Here is a 24771-nt window from a genome sequence, read left to right as displayed (position 1 = left end):
CCAGAAGAAGAAGAAGATATTTTGACGGGTAGCGAGCCGCCGTGAAATGTTATAAATGTTAAGTTTTATATATATTTTAAATCTAGCGTAGGCTACTCACTCTTGCTGGTTTCTTAGAAGCAAAGAGACGAAGCTCTGGTGCTTTTTTTTTGACAAAACCGCTAAATGGAGCTGTGGTAGCGCTGCCGCCATTTTGGACTGAAAACGCCAATGAGTCCATAGCCATTAATGTATAAAGAGACGTCTGTAAATCAGAGAATATTTTTTTTCGAGGTAAACTGACTTCCCAGTATGAACACTTAAATAGCTCCCATTTAAATCATTATGTCTTAAAAGTTATAATATTCACTAATAGCTGAGTGCAGAGTTATTTTCCTCTAGCCTACATAATAGCCTACTTTAATTGCAAACTACTCATGAATTATACATCCTCAAAATCTCAACTATATATTTGCAATTTCTGTTGCATTTGATTCAGGGTACATATAGAACAGGAGAGTAAGATGTGCATATTGTGTATGTCTAACGGTTATGTTTATTTATTTTCCTAACGTCTGCCTCTGTCCATTTATAAATCATTTTGTGAATCTGAGTTAAAGTAATTTCATACCTTAATTTCTGGCTTCATATTTCATCCACTTAAACCAGCATCTTGTATACTTTGTCTCTTCATTTCTAACTCTATTTAATCTGGGTAATTTCCTACATTAACGCCTTGTCTCATTACTCATCCACTTAGACCAACTCCTCTTATATTCTGTCTCTTCTACATTTTATATTTTAGTGTAAACTAAGTATTAGCTAATGTTGGAGTGAATTGTATGTAGCCCCCATCACTGAGTATGTTTCTCTCAGTTTATGTTTAGTAGGAGAAAGAGAGCACACGTATGTGTTGATATGAGTAAAGCAGATTTGGGGAGGGCACATTCACCAGACCTGTTAAGGGGCCTGAGCCTTTTCTGTCACGAGTGAAGCGCTTCATTAGCATTACAGACAGGCTGTTTACTGGACAAACATTTAGAATACAGAGAAAATAGCCTCCAGAGATGTCGTGGTCCTCCCTTGGAGAGCAGGAAAAACCTCTTCACATGCTTCAACCACTTCTGCCGTTACCCTTCCTCCCGTCGGTAACTGGTTTTCAGATGCAGATGCATAAAGTAAATGTTTACCTTTGTCTGTCTAAACTGAAACGTGTTCTTGAGGTTTTCTGTCCATATTTAGGTAAATGGGTAGGTATCTACTACTGTACAGGGAAATCTCCAGGTTCGGACATTATGCTAAAAATGTTTGAATCACTTTTCACTGAGCAGAAATCATCAGATCCTTTTCCCATTCTAACAGCATCTCTGCAGCGTGCAGGCCCGGCCTGCATTTTTGACTTAACCGACTACAGATGTGCTCGGTGCAGGCAGATCTCAAAGTCCACCTCTGCTTCCGCCCCCTTCTTTGATTGGCTGGTGGAAATGGCTGAAGTTAGGGGAGGACAAATTCTCCACCCAGCTGTAATTTAGGTGTCACGCTTTCTGTCTTTGCTCTCTTTACAGACAACAGTAAGATGGCCTCGGCACATGACAGAGCTGTACTCCAGGCTATATTCAACCCCACCACCCCCTTCGGAGACATCCCTGGCCTGAACCAAGAGGAGGAATTAATTGATGACGGTGAGCATGAGCTTCTGACTTGATGTGTCTCTACATATCATGTCACGGCTTTTTATGTTTATCATTTCGTAGCATATTGAATTTATTTGAACGCATTCCATTCCTCGACTGAAAAAAAACATGACATTTTAATCCAAGTTGAGTTCTGGGTGACATTTCTGTGTTTCCCTTGCCACGGTACCTGTCAATTGAGTTTGAGTGCTTTTTCAACCTGTTTATCTCCCCCTGCCAGACAGTGGCTTTGACACAGAGTTGCTGAAGCAAGTGAAAGAGTTGGAGATGCGGGGCGTCTCGGAAGCAGAGGCTGGGGATTTGCAAGCCGCACTTCAACTGTTCAGCCAGGCAATCCAGATCCTGCCTCAGCGAGCCTCAGCCTATAACAACCGGGCGCAGGCCCTGCGGCTGCAGGGGAACACAGCAGGTACATGTCACACACTCAATAATAATAACCCCTTTCCCGTAGACACCGCAGTGTGCCGACGTATCAGACGGTTGAGTCTGAGGCCAGCATGACATCATATCACAGCTTTGTCTATCTGATGTGCTTTGTCAACAATGTCACTGAGGGCTCTGAGTCGGTTCCTCTTACGTGCTGTCTGTCACAAGGCTGGCAGGGTTGTATACGATGAATGTACAGAATTACAGTGATGTGGGTATTTTGCTCAAATCATGTCTGAAGAATTCCTTGTGTGCTTCAATGAAGTGAACAAAGGTCCGCTGTAGGTTCAATGTATTATAAACCACAACAATGTCATTACAAAATTGACAAATGGGTTATAGCCACTGTTAATGTTATAAATAGGGCTGTCAAAGTTAATAACGCGTCTACGCAAATTTGTTTTAACGCCACTAATTTCTTTGATGCATTAATGCAACTTGCAATTTTTAGGTTGCAGAGTTGTAAAGCTAGAGTGAAGATACTGGATCATATGAAACTAGTAAACCTAAGGAATCCATTGGTAGTTAGGCTAAATTCAGGAAAAACTGGCATGGCCATTTTCAAAGGGGTCCCCTTGACCTCTGACCTCAAGATATGTGAATGTAAATGGGTTCTATGGGTACCCACGAGTCTCCCCTTTACAGACATGCCCACTTTATGATAATCACATGCAGTTTGGGGCAAGGCATAGTCAAGTCAGCACACTGACACACTGACAGCTGTTGTTGCCTGTTGGGCTGCAGTTTGCCATGTTATGATTTGAGCATATTTTTTATGCTAAATGCAGTACCTGTGAGGGTTTCGGGACAATATCTGTCATTGTTTTGTGTTGATAATTGATTTCCAATAATAAATATATACATACCCACTCCCATGTTGATAAGAGTATTAAATACTTGACAAATCTCCCTTTAAGGTATATTTTGAACACATAAGTGTGCGATTAATTTGTGATGAACTGTTTTAATCGATTGGCAGCCCTAGTTATAACCCATATCATTTTTATTTTTGGGGATTATTTAACATCTTTGGCGCATGTTTTGAGTATTGCTGTACTGTTTTTTACACTCACTCCCAGAAGATCACTTTGTCAATCACACCATGCACTCGATACGGTCACATCTTTTACTTGCATCTGTTTCTAAAATTGGAGTTTCTATCTATAAGTGGTGCTTTTCAATTTGTCTGTAACCTGGTGCCAGCTGTTCTTCATGCCGACTAACAAGATCTTATGAATATTCCCAACAAAACACCTACACGTCTATTTAAAATAATGTGCAGAACATGTGAAATGAACTGAGCATAGGCTGAATATTACAGAGATCGCACTGTAGTTCTGTATTCATCTAAAAAATTTCATTGTTTACCACTTTGTCGTACGTGTATAAAGATTACTAATGAGTTTTAGACTGCAGTATTTTTGGGGTTAGTGACAAATATCAAACTGGTTATAGTCATTTTAGTATGATAATATTAGAATTACTGTAAATACGGGTTTTATTTGACTGCATACTCTACAAGATGTGGTAATTCAAAGCAAATTCAGCTGCATTACTCAGAGTGAATATTGCAGTAGACTGACTGAGTAGCCTGTAAGACATTCCAAATTGAAAATCAACTTTCAAGACGTGTGTGCCTCACAGTGCTCTCCTCTCCTCTCCTCTCAGGAGCCCTGGGGGACCTGGACCAAGCCATCTCTCTGAGCGGCGGCACTGGACGGACCGCCTGCCAGGCGCTGGTGCAAAGAGGCCTTTTGCGTAGATTAACATGCCAGGGTGACGGAGCCAGAGCAGATTTCGAGAAAGCAGCTGCACTTGGAAGTGAATTTGCTCGACAGCAGGCTGTGGTTCTTAATCCGTACGCAGCCCTGTGCAACAAAATGCTGTCGGAGGTGATCAACAAACTACGGAACCCTGAGGTGTCTGAGAGGCTGTAGTTGTGTCACTTGTACACCTTTTTCTGTTATGAAGTCTGGGGTTAATAAATTAAATATTTTTGCTTTTAATGTCCTTTTTTTATTGCACTGATTATGATGAAAAAATTAAAATAAACTGCAAGTCAGATTTATCATACAGTTGTCAGTGACACACATAGATATTCCTCTGTTTCCTTAAAGATACAAACAAAGTTGTTAGTGTTTTCATCACCAACCATGCGCTGCTGTGCTTAACCCGATATGACATATAGGAATTGTTATATCCTGCATTCAAATACCAAACTTGATTTATGGTATGTGATGTGTCACCACTTCACACAGACGAGGCACTTCAGCTTCTCTCCAGTAGATGTCAGTCTCGTCATGTTGAAAATGGTCGACAGCAGCAACATCTACTGCCCTCAATTCTTTGAAATAATGCTGTACACCACAATGAATGAAATAAGAAAACAACACCAGTCAGCTCAGTATGCCAAACTGAGGCAAATGATCTGATATTACAGAATATGATGACCCCTATTTAAAGCTGGAGTAGGCAGATTGAAGCAAATATGATTAAAAAAAAAAGGTATTTTTATAAAACGGTCACTATATCCTGTATCCAGTAGTACATGAGACAGGTACTCTGGTAATCCGGTGCTCCTAATGACATCTGCAAGATTTCACAGACCGGAGAAAAACAACCAATCAGAGCCGAGCTGGAGCCTTGCCGTCTCTGAGCAGCTGTCAATCACTCGCAAACTCAGATCAAACGGTCAAACTAGTCAGCGCTGATCAAATATGAATTAATATGCTGTTACTGTAATGCTTATTTCTCACATAAAATGTTTTCAGAATCATCTTTTAGTGTACTGTTTAGCTGTAAAATGAAAAGGTTGGTGATCTGGCAGCCATGTTGAGATCAGTTGAGGAAATACCATGTTTTAAAGCCTGAAAACAGAGCCATGCGGAGGTGCAGAAGTCTAGTTTTCTCTCAGAACACTTGAATTACAATATGATGAAAGGTTATTATGGAATTTTTGCCCAATGATGCCAAAACTATTCTGCCTACTGCAGCTTTAAACACCATATAAATGAGCTGCATTTGTGAATTTAGTGTCCAAGAGGGATTATTTGAGTTTCAATCAAACCTTAAAAACACTCCAGAAATAGATCCATCTTTAAGCATTTTACCTACATATAGGCACAAATGATTTGAGGAAAGGTTACAAGAAAATAAAATAAATAAAATCAAAATCTTCAGAAATTATGCCAAAGTGAATTCCTTAGATGTACGGTGTATGTCTGCAGGGCTTTAGCACACAGCAGCTCTGAACTCCCTTTTTGTTTCTATATAGTAGCCGTATATGCGGAGGATACACATCACGTCTGAGTGATTCTAAACACGGCATTGCTCGTGTTGCCGTCCGCCCACTGAGCTCTGGGACTATGAGCATTATCTTTTATGCTTTACTTCTCCGTGTTTGTCTCTGACCTCTCCCAGGCAGGCTAAAGCCACCGGCTCAGTGCTCAGCTCCTCTCTCTGGTAGAAGGAGCAGGTTTTCAGGTGATCCGACATGGAAGGAGTGTTGCTGAAGCTCCATCTGTCCACCGAGGAAAACAGAGAGCTGAACTCCCAAACCTGTTAAAACACAGAAACAGAGCTGAAGTAGGTGTAGGAGGAGGCTGCTGTCACTGCATCTATCGACTGCACTGCACCAATGACCACGAGGATACATTCATTTCACAGAATCTAGATCACAGAGTGTTTTTTATCAGGTGCCAGGGCATGATATTTCTGTATCCATCCATTACAAATGTATTCAGATGACGCCCTTCATTGGGGAGCGAATACCCAGCTGTCGCCTACACAGTCTTATCAGAATCTTGTTTCCATGAATGATCACATCTGACTTGTTATGGCGGCACTGTGTTTACTGGCAGCGAGGCCTCGGGCCATTCCACATCACTGATATCATCATTGGCACGCTCTTTGTCCCATGATCACTGCAGTATATAGAGACAGTCGATGTAAAAATACACACATTTATACTACTGTATATTTATCCTTTATTACCTCCAGCAGACGGGTGTTTTTCACCACATATGTAGTTTGTATATTTGTCAGCAGGAGATCTGAAAAACGACTTAACAGATAATTTTAAAAGAATCGATGGGAAGTTACAAAGTCCAAACAGCAGAAGAAAAACTGAGTAGTTTAGTGTTACTGTGTGGTATCTACTAGCTTACACTTAAACTGATATTGATTTTTTTAGGTGAGCCTTTTTTTTTTAGTTGGCTAAAATCCATTTTGTGGCCGGCCCCGTCCACAGCAGCACATTGCTTTGCTCCTGTAAAGTAACTCCTGTCTGATCTCCAAACTGGGGGGTGTGCCGAGTCACCGACCGTCATCTACTGTAGGTAATACACCGACTATGGATAAGTACCTCATACAACTCCCACTTCTAAACACCCAAACTATCCCCTTAAAGGAATTCTGCCCTCTGATGGCACTTAAATGACCATCGCTCAATGGTCATCTGAATGACTTTAAATGTCATCCTTATATAGTACACAGCACTTGTAATTCAGGATTTAGATAATCTCCCAAATTCAAGGCAGTTTGTGGCGTCCTCAAGGCTCAGACCACGAGGCGTCCCTGTGGCATAGCATTCTAAGCCATGGGGTCAAAGGTCTAGTTAAATGGTCTACTGTAAACATCACTGGTTTGAATCCCCCCCTCACTCCTAATTTTCCTGAATCTCTATACTAACAACTATCAAATAAAGGAAACAATAAAGTATGGAAGCTACCACCCCGTTAGCATTGGTTGTTTATAACTGGGGTTTTCAACCTTTTTGAGTCGCAACCCCACAGAATAAGCAGGTTGGTGTTCACAACCCCTCAGTTTAGTTTAGTTTGAATGGCTAGTACTTAGGCGTTGTTCATTGTGCTCCAGGCACTGTGGATTTTTAATGCGTTCCGTTCATTTTTCCTCCTCCTGACCTGCCAGAAATCTCCCGTCAGAAACTCATGTGCATGCACACTTTGACTCTCACAACACACTCAATGAAATATATTCTGAGGCTAATAATATTACTGATACAGGCCATGTAATGTGAAAACCATTCCCCCAGTCTAAAATATGTTATTTTTAGGGCTGTCAATTGATTCAAATATTTAAACGTGATTAATCGCACATGTTTTATCTGTTCAAAATGTACCTTAAGGGAGATTTGTCAAGTATTTAATACTCGTATCGACATTGGAGTGGGAAATATGCTGCTTTATGCAAATGTATGTATATATTTATTATTGAAAATAAATTAACAACACAAAACAATGACAAATATTGTCCAGAAACCCTCACAGGTACTGCATTTAGCGTAACAAATTTCCTCAAATCATAACATGGCAACCTGCAGCCCAACAGGAAGGAGATTCCTTAGGTTTTTTAGTTTCATATGATGCTTGTAAACTGAGCCTGCTACAACCTAAGAATCGCAAGTTGCTTTGATGTGTTGTGTCGAATTTGTGTTAACGTGTTATTATCGCGTTAACTTTGACAGCTGTAGTTATTTTATTTTTTTTCTCTACAACCATCTGGCGACCCCAGAAATGATCTTGGGTGTCCTGACCCCCCAGGTTGAGAACTACTGCTCTACTAGTTGTATTATGTACAGTATACTGTATAATGCAGTATAAGTGCTTCCTATGGAGCTGCCATTGATTTTGTTTTGTGAATTTTAGACTGTAAAACTAAATCAGCTCATTACAAAACTAAATGATAGTTTAGCTCAACTGTCGTGTTACTAAACCATTGCTTGGACACCAGAAAAGAAACTGTCCTTTTCCCAAACGTGCCCTCATGGTGCCTGAACCCCACATGCAGCTGGTTTATGATAAGGACTGATAGACTCTTTATATACAGTCTATGATAAGGACACAGGAAAACGCAGTGAATCTCCAGTGTCTGCTTCAGTGGGAACCCATTAACTGTTGCCAACGCGGCTGTGATTCAGTTTGTAATATTGTTAGAGAGGACTATGGAGAGTCTGGAGAGTGTTTACAATGCAGCAGCTGTCATGCTGTATGAATGACTGAACTTTTCCACTGACAGTAAACAGAATGGCGCCAGATACTAAAGGGGAACTGATATAGAAGTTTGGCCTTGTGTTTACTTCCTCTTCACTGCACTACGAGGTTGAGATTAAAATAATATATGAGATGTAATTGTAACACTCATTCAGTAAAACAAATAAGTATAATAATCCTCTACAGTTCAGAAAGACTGATAGAGAAGTAGAATCTTATGGATACTTGCTTTCTTTCGGCATTTCCAGGAGCTTCCCCCGTGGGAATAGGTCTTTTTCTTCCACTTGAGGGAGACCATCCCTCTCTCCTGCAGCAATGTGGCACACACTTCTCTCATCAGATGGGAGACTTGGGACAGCTGAGATAATGTAAAGCTGTCAAGGTAACCAGCAACGTGCTGAAGGATCTCCAGGGGCAGGCTGCTCAGGGGATCCAGATTATGAGCACCATTTCTCTGAGGGCTGAAGGTTTTCCCGCCTTCACAGAGGAATGAAGGGACTTCTGGCTGGAGGACAAGGGCGTTGACATCTTGACAGAATCTGATCGTAGCCCGATGACCCGCAGGGCCAAATCTCGTCTGGGTGAAAGCGCAGCCGAGGTATGCTAAGGGGCAGCGTTGCTGGAACCAGCCGCTCAGAGAGGCCTGTATTTCAGAGTGCACATTTCTGAAGTGAGAGCGGTATTCGTCACGCCGAAAGAAGTGGCCACACATGAAGCTGAAGGCTGAGCTCCTTTTGTTGTGTCTCCTGGTGACGGATTCTGCTTCGACTTGTACGTGAAGACCGCAGGGTTTGCCCGCGATGACGTCGGCAAGCGATGCATCCGTTTTGAACGGAGCAGAAGCAAAGTCATATGTTTGTGTTCCGATATCGACGTAAAGACCATCTCTCCCCGCGCTCTCTGAGATTAAATGTCCTTTCAGCTCCATTTCCAGGGAGTGCAAGAGCGTGGCGCCGACCTCGTCGCACTTTGGAAGATCCTCGACCGACACGCCCAGATCTGCGGTGTCAACGCTAGCGCTGATCTTGACCTTTTGATCCTTCAGATAGTCGCGCTTCGCTCGGTAGCTTGTGGGAACATGAAACGATCGGACGGTTTTAACCTCGATGGGCTCCAGGTTCCCGTAAACAAAATCCTTCTCTCTCGGGGTGCAAGCAGCGAGTTGGCCAAAGTCAATCAACATGGCCCCGTTGTGCGCCAGATACATGTTATATTCAGCGATGTTGACTTCTCGGCTTAACCTCTGAAGGACCCCGTCTTGCCATGGCGCGAGTCCAGTTGCACCATCCGTGCTTGGAGCGGCAGCAGCACTCTCTTGGCTCAGGTGTGAGTCTCTCGCCTCCCCCTGACAGTTTGATGATTCTTGCTCATCCTTTCCCTCCTTCTTATTCAGGTTTTTGACAGTTTGCTTGCATGCCTGCATCTCCTTGTTGAATATTTTCTCCCAGGAGCTGTAGTTCTGAATACCATACACGTCCCTGCTCTTTGCCAAAGCATCCCTCTCCTCTTGGCTCAGTTCTTTTTCCTCCACCGCTGTGCAGCCGTTTTCTGCAAATTCACCGCAATCTGAAGAACAGGTTGCTTCATCCGCAGGACTGTTGACCCCTGTGGAAACATCCTGGAGGGCAGGATCCCCCTCCATCAACTCAGGAAAAATGTTCTTCATTTTGATGGATCGAAACAGCAGCTCTTGGTCCCTGAGAGCCATAGCAACATCGAGGCTTAAGTCAGTTTGAGGGCTTTCTGAGACATGTTTGTAGAAGGTCAGATCAGTTTCTGAAACAGGCCAGCGGTTCCACTCCTGCGAGCAGCAGACCACGCTGGCTGGACATACCTCCAGGTGTTTGGCCAGCCTGTGGCGCAGCATGGTGAGAGGACAGCCGTAGTCGACGTTGAGGCAGGGGACCGTCTCGTTGGGACAGAGGAGCTGGTGCTCCTCCTGCTTGCACATGTGGAAGGTGGCGCCGCAGTGTTTATGACACTTGATGACCAGGCACGAGACGGAGATCTGCACCGGGACTTGACAGCAGACGTTGTAACACTTGTCACAGTGCTCATGATGGCCCACAGGCATCTTCCTCCTCACCTTAAGAGAGAAAGAACGCAACATAGATTTCTAGCTCCATACTGTGGCTTTAATTAGAAGCTATTTTCAAGTAATGTGAGAATCATATTTTATTATGAATCTTAAATGCTGATAACAAACAGTGAACACTTACCATTGTGGCTTATGGACACATTGATCGTCTGAGTTCCACGCCAGGAACACTGTTAGACAACATGATCAGATTTTTCAAGTTTGCATTTTTATACACAGGAAAGATATTAGGATTAGGGCTGTCAAAGTTAAGATAATAAGGTGTTAACGCAAATTTGTTTAAACGCCACCAAATTTCTTTAATGCTTTAATGCAACTTGCTGGCATCATATGAAACTAGAAAACATAAGGAATCCATTGGTACCAATCAAGTACTACCTTATCATGAAGGAGGTAAATAACGCTCTAAACTTGTGCTAAAATTTGGCAAGGAAAAACTGTCATGGCCATTTTCAAAGGGGTCCCTTGACCTCTGACCTCCAGATCAGTGAATGTAAATGGGTTCTATGGGTACCCACGAGTCTCCCCTTTACAGACATGCCCACTTTATGAAAATCACATGCAGTTTGGGGCAAGTCATAGTCAAGTCAGCACACTGACACACTGACAGCTGTTGTTGCCTTTTGTGCTGCAGGTTGCAATGTTATGATTTGAGCATATTTGTTATGCTAAATGCAGTACCTGTGAGGGTTTCTGGACAATCTGTCATTGTTTTGTGTTGTTAATTTATTTTCAATAATAAAGATATACATCTATTTGCATAAAGTAAACATATTTGTCCGCTCCCATGTTGATAAGAGTATTAAATACTTGACAAATCTCCCTTTAAGGTACGTTTTGAACAGATAGAAATGTCAGATTAATTTAATATTGACAGCCATAATCATAATTTAACAAGTCTGACTTATTTTGAATATAAAATTAGAGGACATGGTAACGTGTGTTCTGACATACAAACTTGAAATGATTCATTTAATATGGGTTAATTTAATTTCAAACATTAATTTCAAAATATACAGTAAATTAAATACATTATCATTAATATACAAAGAGGAGTTGCATGTTCAGCTCAACAAAATACTTTCTAAAAACATACATTTTAGAAAATAAAAAAGTGAACAACTGGAACAATAGCAGTAAAATGTCTCACCCTCTTCTCCTCTCCTCCCGTCACCTTGTGTCTGCTGGCACCCCTGAGTAACCTCTGCACTGTGTCTGGACATTATAAATAGACACAACAGCGGGGCAGACAGGCCAGTGGGACGGGGCACCATTGTCCCACAGCCATTAAGAGGCAAGGTCAAGTTACAGCCTCCACCCCTGCTGCACTGTGACAGGGTGGTGATCATAGCAGGTAATCCACGCTCTCAACGGTTTGACTACCGCATGTTCAAAAACATCAATGTCGTGTGTACGCACACTCTGCTGTCAACCTTTATATTCCATTACCAGTTAATAATTGCATGTGTTTACACTTCCTCCAAAGATTATAACAACATTTCAAAATAATAGTTGATTAAACAGCACTTTTTAAAGATATTTTAAAACTAATTTACAGATGCGTTTCTCTGATTATCACATTTATTTTTGCAGTGTATGACATGAATAATTATAGGTCTTTAATTAATCAAAAAATATGAACAGTATAATGTTATACTATAGGCCTATTTTTCCTGATCCATGTCCTCCACTAGATGTCAGTCACACACTTCCAAAAACTCAAGCAACATTTCCCCAGCAGCTGTTTCAACTGTCGGATACAATTCATAACATGGATTGGTTAAATTCTTTGGGGTTACAATATGAGATAAAAAAATCATTTTTCATGATGTTTTGAAAATGATGGTTTAATACATGTTCGTTTAAATTCACATCAAGCCTGTGCAGCTGCTTATGTCCCAGTCTGAATTGAAAATTGATGCAGTTTGAGGACCCTTGTGTACCTTTTTAAGGGCTGGACTGGAAATGTATGTGTGATGCATTCCTAACACCTTCATTTATGGAAGAGGCCCAAATAGCTGCCTCTTTTAATCAGATCGTCATCCAGTGGTGTCATAACATGCACCTCCGCTGCTCAACAACAGCAGCACTTTGATTGTACACATTCGCGGCTCATTATTTGCACACCTGTCATTCTGTGTTACTTGTCATTCATGCCATCTCGTTCATTCACTGGCAGAAATGCTGTGTTGTGCAACGTAATGGGGCATTGATCCAGTCTAACCACCTTCATCTAATTACACTCATTTACATTAAGGCTGGCTGAACCATCGTCCCGTTCACTCCCCCCCATCGCCCTGCAAACACCTACTGACACCCATTTTCCAACCTGTGTAAAAATGTGCTGGATCCACAATCTGCATCTGAAAGTCTTCATGCAACTTTTTTTTTTTTTGTCACCTGGCACAGATTACAATGAACAGCTTATCAGAGGCAGCTGCTTCGCTCTCTATAGGCTCTGCAATCAGCATACATTTCAGAGAGAGAGAGAGAGAGAGAGAGAGAGAGAGAGAGAGAGAGACTGTGGTGTAGAAAAAAAATACTAGCTATTTCAGTGTCTTGTTGCTATCCAACAGCAGCACAGCTGAGACTGGAGAGGTCTATTGTTGAGGTTAGATTAGTCAAGTGCAGTTGTAAAAGTGCTTTAAAGCAGGTGTAGAAATAATGGATTAGTTGCTGCTAAATTTACAAAAGCTATTTTCAATAAGCTCTGGTTTGATTCAAAGTTGAAACTGTATTAATGCACGTCGTTGTTCTTGAACTTCAGCAAAGATGGCGGAGCGTTTACGATAAGCAAATGTCGGCTTTTTGAATTGATTCACTCCCGTTGTTGTTGGTGGTTACCAGACTACAATGTCACAGACTGATCAGGTACTGTAATTTGAAGGTTACATTATTGGTATTGTAGTGTAGTGTTTCAGCCACACAAGTGTGCCAGTTTTAAAGGCATAGCTCGGCATTTTGGGAGCTACGCTTATACTTTCTGGGAGAGAGTTAGATGAGAAAATTGATACCTATCTCGTATTTGTCAGTTAAATATAAGGCTACACCATAGACTGTATAAGAAGTGGACATAGTCACCGTGACATCACCCATTTTCCCGTTTGTGGACTGCTGTTTTGAAACCTCGAGTTCCACATTTTGGCCATCGCCATCTTGTTTTTTGGCCGTTGCCATCTTGTTTTTTCGCAACCAGAAGTGACACGAGAGGGTGGAGCTAAGTAGCTACAACCAAATGCTGAATAAGACATTTTTGGGTCACCAAAATGTTCCAATTGACTTGACTCATGAACTGAAAACACATTGTGAAAAGATTAAAGTTCAAAACACGTACAACTCCCAGATCAGACAACGCCGTGGTAGCGACCTGTCAATCACAATACATGCTGTATTGAAGAAGACTTGAAACTAGCGATTGAGACCATAAACTCATGTTTACAATGTTTACTGAGGTAATAAATCAAGTGAGAAGTAGGCTCATTTTCTCATAGACTTCTATACAATCAGACTTCTTTTAGCAACCAGAGGAGTCGCCCCCTGCTGGCTATTAGAGAGAATGCAGGTTTAAGGCACTTCAGCTTTGGCTTCACTTCTCAGACCCGGAGATTACCCACTGGGCTACACCCAGGAGCTGGTTAGCTTAGCTTAGCTTAGCTTAGCTTAATTTAGCTTAGTTTAATTTAGCGTATAGACTGAAAAAGGGGGAAAAGTTAGCTTGGCTCTGTCCAAAGGAAACAAAATCACTTATCAACCCCTCTCAAGATAAGTTACATATCATCTTGTTCTTGTTTGTTTAATGTGAGTGTAGAACAATAATTCAGAGTTTATGGAGGTTATGTGTGTATAATTTTTGATCTGGTTCTGTACCCAGTTACTAAATAGTCCTGCACATAAACCCCCGGTAGAACGGTAAACACATTTTTACACTGGTTTTTGTACAGATAAACAAACAACCTTTCGAGGTGTTGATAGGTTTACTTTGTTACCTTTGGACAGATAGCTGTTTCCCCCTTTTTTCCACTCTTAAGCTAGCCGGCTTCCAAAATCAATCCTAAAATTGAGTCCTTTTTACTAACAGATCACAAAGTAACAAGATGTTTAACAGAATATAGAAATCTCATTTAATAAAATTCATTTGAACACTCGGCTCGAGCTCTTATGCAACCTGGCAGCTCAAACGGGGATAATTACAACTTGTCCATTTTCTGTAGTGTGGATTTTGAGCAATTCTGAGGCTACGGGTTAATGATTCATGCAAGCTCCATGTCATTTAACTCTAATTTAATGTTCTGAGATGTGACTGGACAGCTTTAGATGGCAGAGAAAAAAAGAGTCAAACTTGATTAATATTCAAGCCATTCAAAAGCTGTCAGCACACAGCAGGACTAATAAAAGCATCACTGGTTTCAAGTTTCGGATTGAAGTTTTTGCCTGCTTCTACCAGCACACCAAGCACAGTGCATCCTCTGCAGAGAGCTTCCTATAAATCTCACCCACTTCTCGAGGTTTTCCCTTCTTATTGCCATTCCTATTAAAGATTGCCCCCATTTTGGGATTTCCATCTAGTTTATTATACCTGGCAAAACACATTAATAAGACCCAACCATTGGGACGACATAGAGAAATATGTGCTACTGCTGAATTTCCAAAGACCCGTGAAACTGTGTTGGTACTGTGTTTATTGCAGAGCTCGGCCCAGCGGAGGCCTATAAATAAGCTGCAGATTGCTATGGAAATGCATAATGAAAATGAAAATGTAACCAACTCAAAGTGGGGCTCAAACACTGTATGAGTTTGAACTTTTAGGCTGAGGAACCAAACACTGCATTTGTAGAACTGATTGAATGTTTTAGCTCATATGAATTCAATTAAAACCTAATAGACTGTTAATCTTGTGACCCTAGGATAATGTTCTTTAAGAGATAAGTCTAGAAGATCACTTGAGGATCATTTCAAGATCTTAACATTATTGATTAGTGTGTTGTTGATATGAGTGTACCACTGTATACTGTAGGTATGCATTTGTATATTATTCATCATTTGAGAGCTGCAACGATTAGTCGTTTAATCCATTAGTCTATTGACCGAAAATGAAAAGTATATTAATCATTTCTCCACCCTTACAACATGTATGTATGTCGACTGTACTGTATAAGCACTGTATATGGTCATGTGTACAGTATGCACGATGTCTGTGTTTGTAATGCTATAAAGTATAGTGTGACTGTGTTGTTGTTGTTTTTTTATTTTAAAGATGCCAAATTCAATATCACCGTCGCCATGTTGAGAGCCATTGAGAGGCAATGGAAATACTCCCAATCTCGCATTTAACACCTCTAAAGGAACAGTGTGTCGGATCTGGGGGTATCAAGCGGTGAGGTTGCAGATCACGGCTACATCCACACTAACACCTCATTGGCTTCCTAATTGTGTAACTTGTTGTAGGTTTTCTTTGTTGCTAAAGATAGATTTCAGTGGTCAGGCTGAACCGCCATCTTTTCTCCCGTTTCTGCTGTATCCTAGGCAGCCAGATTTAGGAACTCATTGTGTTTGCTTGTTTATTTAGTTCAGGGTTAGTCAGATACATTATTTAGTTTGTTGTTTTGGCCTTTGTTCACCCTGAGTTATATTGTTTCATTTTATTGTTTGTTAACTTGTTTTTTAGTAATAAATCTTTTTTACTAAACTTAAAATTTAGTCCTGCGACTGTAGTTTGGGGACTGGGGAGGGAACGTTCTTTATACTTTTATTTTGCTCTCCTACCTCCCCTAGACGGGGGCGTAACAGGCCCGTCGTCACCCTACTGTACCCATAACAAGGCTTACTGGTGGAAGACTCTTGCATCAGGGCATCACATCAGACTGAACTCTTTGTCCCCGCTCAGCTTTGAAAGGGACTATGAAGTCATTTCCGTGTTCAACACCAAGAAGCCCCGTTGTCTCCTGCTGGAATCATTAAAAGTAAGATCATTTACAATTATGGACTAATGGCCTATTTCATTATTATTGTTATGTATTTATGCTGATGTTGCCAACAGCTGTGTGTGTGTGAATATTGTATGTTAATGTAGGTGATCTATCCATACGCTTAATTAAACTGTGTGTGTGAATATGTGGCCGCTATGCTATGCTATGCTATGCTATGCTATGCTATGCTATGCTATGCTATGCCAGGCTATGCTATGCTATGCTTTGCTGTTTCTGTTTGTTGGATCAGAATTGGCTTGATTGTCCAGGTATGAGTAGACCTACACACATCAGGCTACCAGGAGTCTGACTCTGGTTAATTTGCTTTCATTGTACGACGGAAATAGAAATGCAGCTAAAAACAAGATAAATATACATGTCAGGTACCTGTAACATTACCTCTGATGATGATGATGATGAAGGCGTGTAGGATTAAACTGTGGTGCATGGCCTATTTTGGTTAACATCTGCCTTTCAGGATCTTATAAGTAGATGTTTGGTCTTGGACGGGACAGGCCCACCTGATTTTCTCTGTGCCCACCCACACTGTGATTTCTGCCTACGCCACTGGTGCCAAGCATGTAGGATTGCTACAGTGGCCGACAAGAAAACGTGAATGGCCTTCTCTAGAGCCATTTGTTGTCAGAGTAGAGTGCTTAGAGTGGGTGTGTATGTGGGAAGTGAGTAGTGAAGCAAGAGAGAGAGAGAATGTTATTGACTCTGGCACAAGCAGGAAAAGTTAACATTGTTTGGTTTGTCCGTTCTGGGCTAATGTAGAAACATGGTGGTGCAACACGGTGGACTTTTTGGAGAGGACCCGCTCCATATGTAGATATAAACAGCTCATTCTAAGGAAACGAAAACGCAACAATTCTTATTTTCAGGTGATTATACATTAAAGAAAACATACTTATTAATATCATATTCCATTTCTGCCAATAGATCTCCCGAAATGTTACTCACTGGTCCTTTTAATATGGAGTGGAGAGACTAAAGCCTTTGGGTAAAAGAGATCAAAAAGCACAAATAGATAAGTACATTTGAAAAAAAAAGCATGTGTGTACTTATATCATGTGAATTTATCAGATTTGGAATGTTATTTAACATGTGATAAAACCACTTTTTTCCGTTTTTTAGGGGCTTGTTCTCCGTCTCGGAACCTGGCCGGGACTGTATTATTACATGTGTTAATGATTTTTTAACTGAGTTTAAAAAAAAAAAAAGAAGGTCTGTTCAACTCATTAAAACTATAAACCATCTCCATCATAAAGTCTGTTTAACCTGACACTGCAAATTACCTCACAGCTGTAGGTTACATTTAATAGTATATATGCCTTTGGGTGGGTATTATCCTACGAGCCTCTTCTGGACGACATATTGCAGCATATGGTCAGCCAAAAACAGGAGTGAAAATGTAGATAACAACTTCACATGTAATTTTCACCCTCTCATTATACAGCCACCCCTCCTTCCGTCCATTTAATCAAGCAGGTGTCTAACACGCATTCCTTTAAGTCCCTCTGCAGTTCAACTCTCGGCCTCTTGTCGGACCTGACGGAGTCAAAACGAGACGGCTCGCTAACCCTGACCAATGAACATGCAAATGTTTATGGGCATATCAATTTAGCTTCCAGCCCTTTCTGCACCCACTATTCTGCTTTTAATTACAAAGACTAATTAAAAGTACCTTGTAATGAAGTCTGTGTAGGTTCCCCCCAGGGCAGCGCACTTTGTGTCATTTTGCATCATTAATAGAGAATACGCTGAAGAATGACAAAATCTCAAAGAATTGTAAATGACACATTTCACTCCACGTGTTTTCATAATGTCGGCTGCTATGAGAAGGCGGACACAGTGTCGGGGGAAGTTTGCAGCACCGAGCCATTTCATGCTCAATATACAGCCATAATAAATGATAGATCATATAAAATTCATGAAAGTAGTAAAAAAAGCTTGTTGTAGACAAGTTAAATAATAAAGTGCGCTGAAGCCATTTATCAGCTCTGTCCTTTCTTGTTTTATATGTGTAATGTGCACATTCAAAGTTCATATTCACATGGTCTCAGGTGTAATTCTACACAGACATATGAAAAATATCGAATATTAAACTGAATCCTTGCAAAACCACCACGTGCATGCTCCATGTTTGGCCTCTCTGCTTGTGTGATGTCCAGTGTGACTCGCCTGGTTGTATGTGAGTGTGTGTGCAAGTGTGTTTTCATGTGTGTGTTACATTTGTTATCTGTAAGCTTGGCATCTGTCTGGGTTTGACAGTTCTCTGCCATACAAATGTCAGGAGAGCACAAAGCTGCACTCGGGTAGAAATGTGGAGTAAAACTTGTGTTGGTTTTGGTTTTTATATTTTCCCCACATTGGTTATACAAGTACTGCATGTCCTGTACCACAGCATTACACAGCAATGGAACAAGTCTTTCTTATTGTGTGGCTGGCTGAAAGCTACAGTATCTACCAGCTATGCTTATAACCTGCAGCGAATGACAGATCATAATATTTAAAGTCATGTATGTAATTTAACATTTTGGGTAGAGTAAAACCAAGACACAGCTATGTTACAGTTAGAATATGCAAGCTGACAGAAGCACATATCTTCTTCTATTGCCATATAACCTGGTTATTGAGACTGTGTGGTCATTGTGCTCTTGTTGTTGTCATTATGTTTCTGTCCAGCTGACGAATATAAGTCTAGTATTCTTTCTCCTTTCAGCTTTCATTTGGTCTCCAACCAATGGCGTAAATATCGATGATGCAACTGGTGCAACTGCACGGGGGCCCAGAAGCTGTCAGGGGCCCATGGAGGGAGGCAATGTTTTGCCACTTTACTATTGTAGGTGGAACCTCTCGCACATTGACCGTTTCACGCAGTCCTCTTTAGCAGTGTTGTTAATGACCCGTACGATGAAACACTGTTTTTATTGTGCTTTTAACAGTTGAAACTTGTAAAACACAACTCTATATACACACATACACATACATACACACTTACTTTATCACAAAGAATGAAACTGAGTTAAATAAAAAACTAAATAAAATAAATAATAATATAAAAAAGGGGGGATGGATGCCTATTACCCTCGTCAGCAAACTAATTGATGGATCTGTGTATATGTGTCTGAGTTTTGTTTCTATAATCAAGTCTGACTAAAGATTAAGTGGGAATCTCGTAATGAAGATGGTGGTATTCATATTTGTTAATGTTTCAGTTTCTGGTCTGGTTAAAATAATTTATAGAAGGCGACCATATTTTGTAGAACTTACCCTCCTGTCTTTTTGCTGAGAATTATTTTCTCTAAATCTAAATGCGTCATCACTTCTCTCATCCAGTTTGCTTGGGTAGGGGCTGCTGCTTGCTTCCAGTTAAGTAGTATTAATCTGCATACCAGCAGTCTATCAAATGTTATCTGGACTAGTTTTCACCTTAGGATCTATAACACCAAAAACAACCATTAGAGGATCTAAATCAACATTTCAAAAATATTTCTCCAATTGTTCAACAAACTAGGACAGCTCCAGAAACACGTGTGTCAGTGATGCTGGCTCATGCCCACAAAGTTCACATGAGGTATCAATATTTGAGAATATTTTGTGAAGCTTTTGTTTAGACCAGTGCAGCCTATGTAGCACCTTAAATTGTATGAGGCCTTGTCTTGCACAAACAGACAAAGACTGGATTTGGCCAAGTGTCTCCCGTGGGTTGAACTTTGAATAGGTGAGTACTGGTTTCTCTTTGTTACTATGGAGTGGGATCAGGGATTTAAATCTATAGCACTGTAATTGTTACCTCTCACATATTGGTTGGAAAATGCGCACCTACTGTAATCTGTGTCTGATAACATTGTCCGCTGAGTCCAGGGCAGGCTGTTAAATAAGTGTTGATAATTTTGGCTGCTGTCCGTGGCACTGATCTAAGGCTGGTCTGCAATATGGGAGTTGCATGGTGAGCCTCTCCATGATGGCATAGCAATTGTCTGCTTTACAATTGTCTGGAGTGGTTGTGTGTATCCATGTGTGTGTGTGTGTGTGCTTGTGTTTGGGGCAAGGCCCCAAGAAAAATATTTGCACCAGGGCCAATCACAATTGCGTTTCGCTGCTGTCTCCAACTCCTGAGAAAAATATCTTTTGCTGCTACTTTACTTGTCACTATCTTTGCCTGGTTCATCAGAGCATGTTTGCTGTAAACAAGTGCCCACAGGGGGTTGATGAAAGCGGTGAGACTGAACCACAATACCAAAACAATGAGCTAAAAAACTCCACAGAGCTGCAAAATGTGGTAATAGGGGACCCTTCGCTAAGCCCCTCCCTAGAACGGCCACTGTCCAATCCTACGTTAACAACCATATCTAGAAACAGGCCTTTGCTCCAAGACGCTAATACCGTTAGATAGCTTAACACGTTAGCAAAGCAAAGATGGTTGAATATGAATTATCATTAATTTGTGAGATCCAGTGTATGGATCAAGTCTATATGCAAGCAATATCCTGGTGCAGTTTTAACAATTGGAAAAGCAGGATCATTTAATTTCATATTAGATAATGAAAGCTATAGGGAGTCATAACAAAAAGTTAACTTATCTTAAAAAAACAATATGTTGACTTAGCCTGCCATGCAGGAAAATGATTGTTCCTGTATATGTTTGTCCTTCATGTGAGTTGTCAAGACGTGTCTGATGCTTGCATTTGGACCACCGGTGAGCTTTTCCCTTGATTTTAAATGGCCTCTTCATTCACAATAATGCACCGACAAATTAGCCTATATTGTGAATGTAGCTCTCAAATACATCCTGCAGTCCTTTCTGTAGACTTCTCTCTTCTATTTCAGAATGTTTATTCCAGAAACCTGCCATCATTTCCTTTGCAATATCTCTCACTGACATACTGTAATTGAAAACATCATATTGACAGTGAATTCTCTCTAGGTTCATCACTATGTGCAACTCTTCCATGTTGGCATGATTCATTGTTCATGTAATATATTAATGTTTATTAATGGGGAATAAAATGTTTTTCCAAGCCTATAAATTCGTGCATCAGAGTAGTTGTAGCTGGGATTGTTCAAAAAGCTTTCCAATAGACTTTTAGGTTTACAGAGATGTCCTAGTTCAAAGCTCTGTTTGGTGAAGGCGTTGGGTTCGGCACTATTTGTGCCTCACATCCCATTATGACCACGGGTGCATCATTACTGAGTTCAAATTGACGGCACAAAAATAATGTCTGAATATTGTATGAGACGGCCAGACAGAAGAAAAGAGACACAAAAATATGCTGCGGGTGACGATGTTAGGAACGTTGGTGCTGTTGCTGCTGAACAATTTGTAGCAACACTGTACAGCTGCTATATAAGCAACGCTTATTTATCTATTTATTTATTCATACTTATTTATCATATTTTAGTGGTTTTAGTGATCAGTGGAGCCTTGAGCATTTTTTATCATGTTTGTTATTGTCCGTGTTTGTGTACACTATGTATACCTTGTCTTTTTACTGCAAACCAAATGCACCTATGGGTACAAATAAAGTAACCTGAACCTGAACCTGTATGTAAAAATATATACAACAAATAATTTTTCACTTATTTTCTCTCAGTTTCTGCTGCTTGTCTGTGATGCATCATTTTATCTGGGATCCACACACACAAAAAAAAACACAGCAGAATGTCATGCAACAGACATTGATAAAGATAATTTCTTCTCATGTGGTGCAGCTAAAATAGTCTCTGTGTGTTTCTGCTGTTGTGAGGCTGAGTGATAAGGAGCAGACACTGATAAGAGACACCTCAGTGGAACCACGGGATGTCACTCCCATCGCTAACCTTGTACTTTCCCAACAAGTTTAGTAATGCAGCTTAGAGGTGTATGTGTGTGTGTGTGTGTGTTCGCATATACATGTTTTGATGTTATCGAACTGGGAGCACAAATGATATGTTTGCAGCATCTGTGCGCCTGCTGTACTCTATATGCAGTGGTTATGCATATGCATTATATTGTAAGGCTTTTGTCATTTCGTCTCCAACCCCCAACTCCACGGCATAACACATTACAAAAAAAAAAGATGATAACAGCACAAACTATGCATTGGAAATTACCATAAAGTAGGTACATCTCTGTGAAAGAGCCTCAACAACAAAAAACAACATTATGAGCTGCACAAAGGTTTGTTACGGAATTGTGTTATATTGTATTTTTACGCAACCTTTGCTGCCTTTACAGCCCAAACACAAAGAACTAATGCAAAAAGAAGAACACCGGGACAGATAGATGGATTGAAAAGGACTTCCTTAAACTCCTTTAATGGATGACTAATGATATTGATTCAATCTAATTACAAATACAAGACTAATAGCTCCACTGGTGCTCCACTAAATTAGAAAAAGTGATGGACAGCAACAGCTTGGTGTGTTAGCAGCAGCAAACGAGCTCTTTATCAACGTCTGTATTAACATGTACAGCTACAGCATCAACATCTCGACCCAAAGCAGGGCCGGCTCTAGCCCTTTTGGTGCCCAAGGCGAAATTTGGATTAGGAGGTTTTTATTTCTTTAAGTATTAACGCAACTTGCGTTTTTTTAGATTGTAGTGGACTCAGTTTTAAAGCTAGAGTGAAGATACTGGTATCATGAAACTAAAAAACCAAAGGAATCCACTGGTACCAACATGTCATACTAGCTTGTCGAAGGAGGCTAAATAACGCTCCAAACTTGCGTTAAATTTTGTGGAGGAAAAACTGACATGGCTTTTTTCAAAGGGGTCCCTTGACCTCTGACCTCAAGATACGTGAATGAAAATGGGTTCTATGGGTACCCACGAGTCTCCCCTTTACAGACATGCCCACTTTATGATAATCACATGCAGTTTTGGGGGCAAGTCATAGTTAAGTCAGCACACTGACACACTGACAGCTGTTGTTGCCTGTTGGGCTGCAGTTTGCCATGTTATGATTTGAGCATGTTTTTTTATGCTAAATGCAGTACCTGTGAGGGTTTCTGGACAATATTTGTCATTGTTTTGTGTTGTTAATTGATTTCCAATAATAAATATATACATATATTTGCATAAAGCAGCATATTTGTCCACTCCCATGTTGATAAGAGTATTAAATACTTGACAAATCTCCCTTTAAGGTACATTTTGAAGCGATAATAAATGTGCGATTAATCGCACATTCAATATTTTAATCAGTTGACAGCTCTAATTATAATATAAATAAACAATTGGTCCCTGATATTGTTGGCTTAAAAGTGTTACCTCAAAGAAGAAAATGAAGAAGAGTGCCCACCCGAATTTTTTTTCTTTCTTTTTTTAGAGGGCGACCAGCGCCCCCCAGAAGGTGGCGCCCTAGCCGACCGCCTATGCCTTAAGTCGGCCCTGACCCCAAAGAACTCCTCTGAGACAGTGAGTTTTGTGCTTTTTTAATCAATGAAATCTTGACCTATAATAAAAGTGCAGTGTGTATCACGGGGAGCTCAGCAGATTCGGCACAGGAACCGAAAAGACCTTTGGCCGACAGACAATCACTCCTTTTCAACTCCAAAAGTCCACAGTCAGGATATTCTCGACTGAGCCACACGGATCAGAAATGTATGAAATTCCCCGCTGTGTTGTTCTCCAATTACTGCCACCGATGTTTACCCCTGAATTGGCCCAGACTCTCACAGCATGGCCTCTCGGTCTCGGTCTCACACAGCCGTTGCCTGCAGCTCCCCTCCAAACGGGGGCGTGACTCAGCTACACAACTCCGGGGGAACTGCCACTCTCATGCTCCATTAGCCCTCGCGTCCCCAGTGGATGAAGAAAAATGTATTCACTACCAGGATGCTGCTGCCACAGACATCTAAATAGCAACCATTCGTCCTTTCTGTGCTGCGTCTTTGGATGACCTCGTGACTGGAAGCGCGCTCAAATCAGGCACGGAGGAAGTGAGTTTATAATCACAGCGTGTGGAGATCAGGAGGTCGACAGTGATTGCTTTGCCCTGAAATTGCGCTGTAAGATGAGGCGCGGGGGTTATCTCATGCAAACATAAGTGGCTAAAAAGGTGCACCAATTCTAGCTGATTATACAACAAAGCAGCGCAGTGACTTTCAGACAGGGTTTTCAAGGGTTTGGCAGCATTTGGTATCTGGGACTATGGAGATGTAGAAGTGGCCACGTAGAGCGGGTGGATTTGCCATGTCTGAATCCAGAGGGAAATCATGGAGTTGTCTCTGTCAGACAGCCAACCCTGTTGCTCTAAATGGGATGAATCACAGAGCAAACGCTCAGGTCACTGCTGCAGTATTGATTACCAATGGAAGATGTCTGATTCTCTTTCTCAAGTCTCACTCGTCCCACCACACACACAACCGAACTGCACTTTGCTTAGAGTTTGAACTCATTTGCAGTCGGACTGCGGGGTTGGAAATGTTTATGCACAAGCTTTAAAACGTAACCACTCAACAGCACGTAAAGGCTATACTGTACACTGCGATAGCTTCAAAACCCATTTTCCAATTTGCAGCGGAAGTGCTTTGCAATGGCCGTTTGTCGAACATACAGTATCATTCATTGGGCGGACATTAAATTTGAAAGCTTGGTGGGGTGTTTA

At 41.0% G+C, this 24771-nt stretch overlaps 2 protein-coding genes across 2 annotated transcripts; one reads left to right on the top strand and one right to left on the bottom strand.

Annotated features, from left to right (window-relative positions):
* The first annotated feature begins 1501 nt into the window (after nt 1–1501).
* ttc36 (tetratricopeptide repeat domain 36) lies at nt 1502–4105 on the top strand. Its single transcript, XM_074640431.1, has 3 exons — nt 1502–1661; nt 1894–2082; nt 3768–4105. Exons 1-3 carry the CDS (start codon nt 1556–1558, stop codon nt 4034–4036), a joined length of 564 nt encoding a protein of 187 aa, XP_074496532.1. The 5' UTR covers nt 1502–1555; the 3' UTR covers nt 4037–4105.
* On the bottom strand, nt 4071–11608 carry LOC141770663 (F-box only protein 40). The gene is made up of 4 exons (XM_074640429.1): nt 11359–11608; nt 10330–10378; nt 8340–10196; nt 4071–5657 (listed from the first exon to the last, which is right to left on the bottom strand). The coding sequence occupies exons 2-4, from the start codon at nt 10330–10332 to the stop codon at nt 5472–5474; spliced, it is 2046 nt and encodes a 681-aa protein (XP_074496530.1). The 5' UTR covers nt 10333–10378; nt 11359–11608; the 3' UTR covers nt 4071–5471.
* Nucleotides 11609–24771: the final 13163 nt, after the last annotated feature.

The sequence above is a fragment of the Sebastes fasciatus genome, chromosome 7, assembly GCF_043250625.1.
Source record: "Sebastes fasciatus isolate fSebFas1 chromosome 7, fSebFas1.pri, whole genome shotgun sequence".
Taxonomy (NCBI): Eukaryota; Metazoa; Chordata; class Actinopteri; order Perciformes; family Sebastidae; genus Sebastes; species Sebastes fasciatus.
The sequence above is the reverse complement of the archived record's forward strand: the minus strand, read 5'-3'. Positions and strand labels throughout refer to the sequence as shown.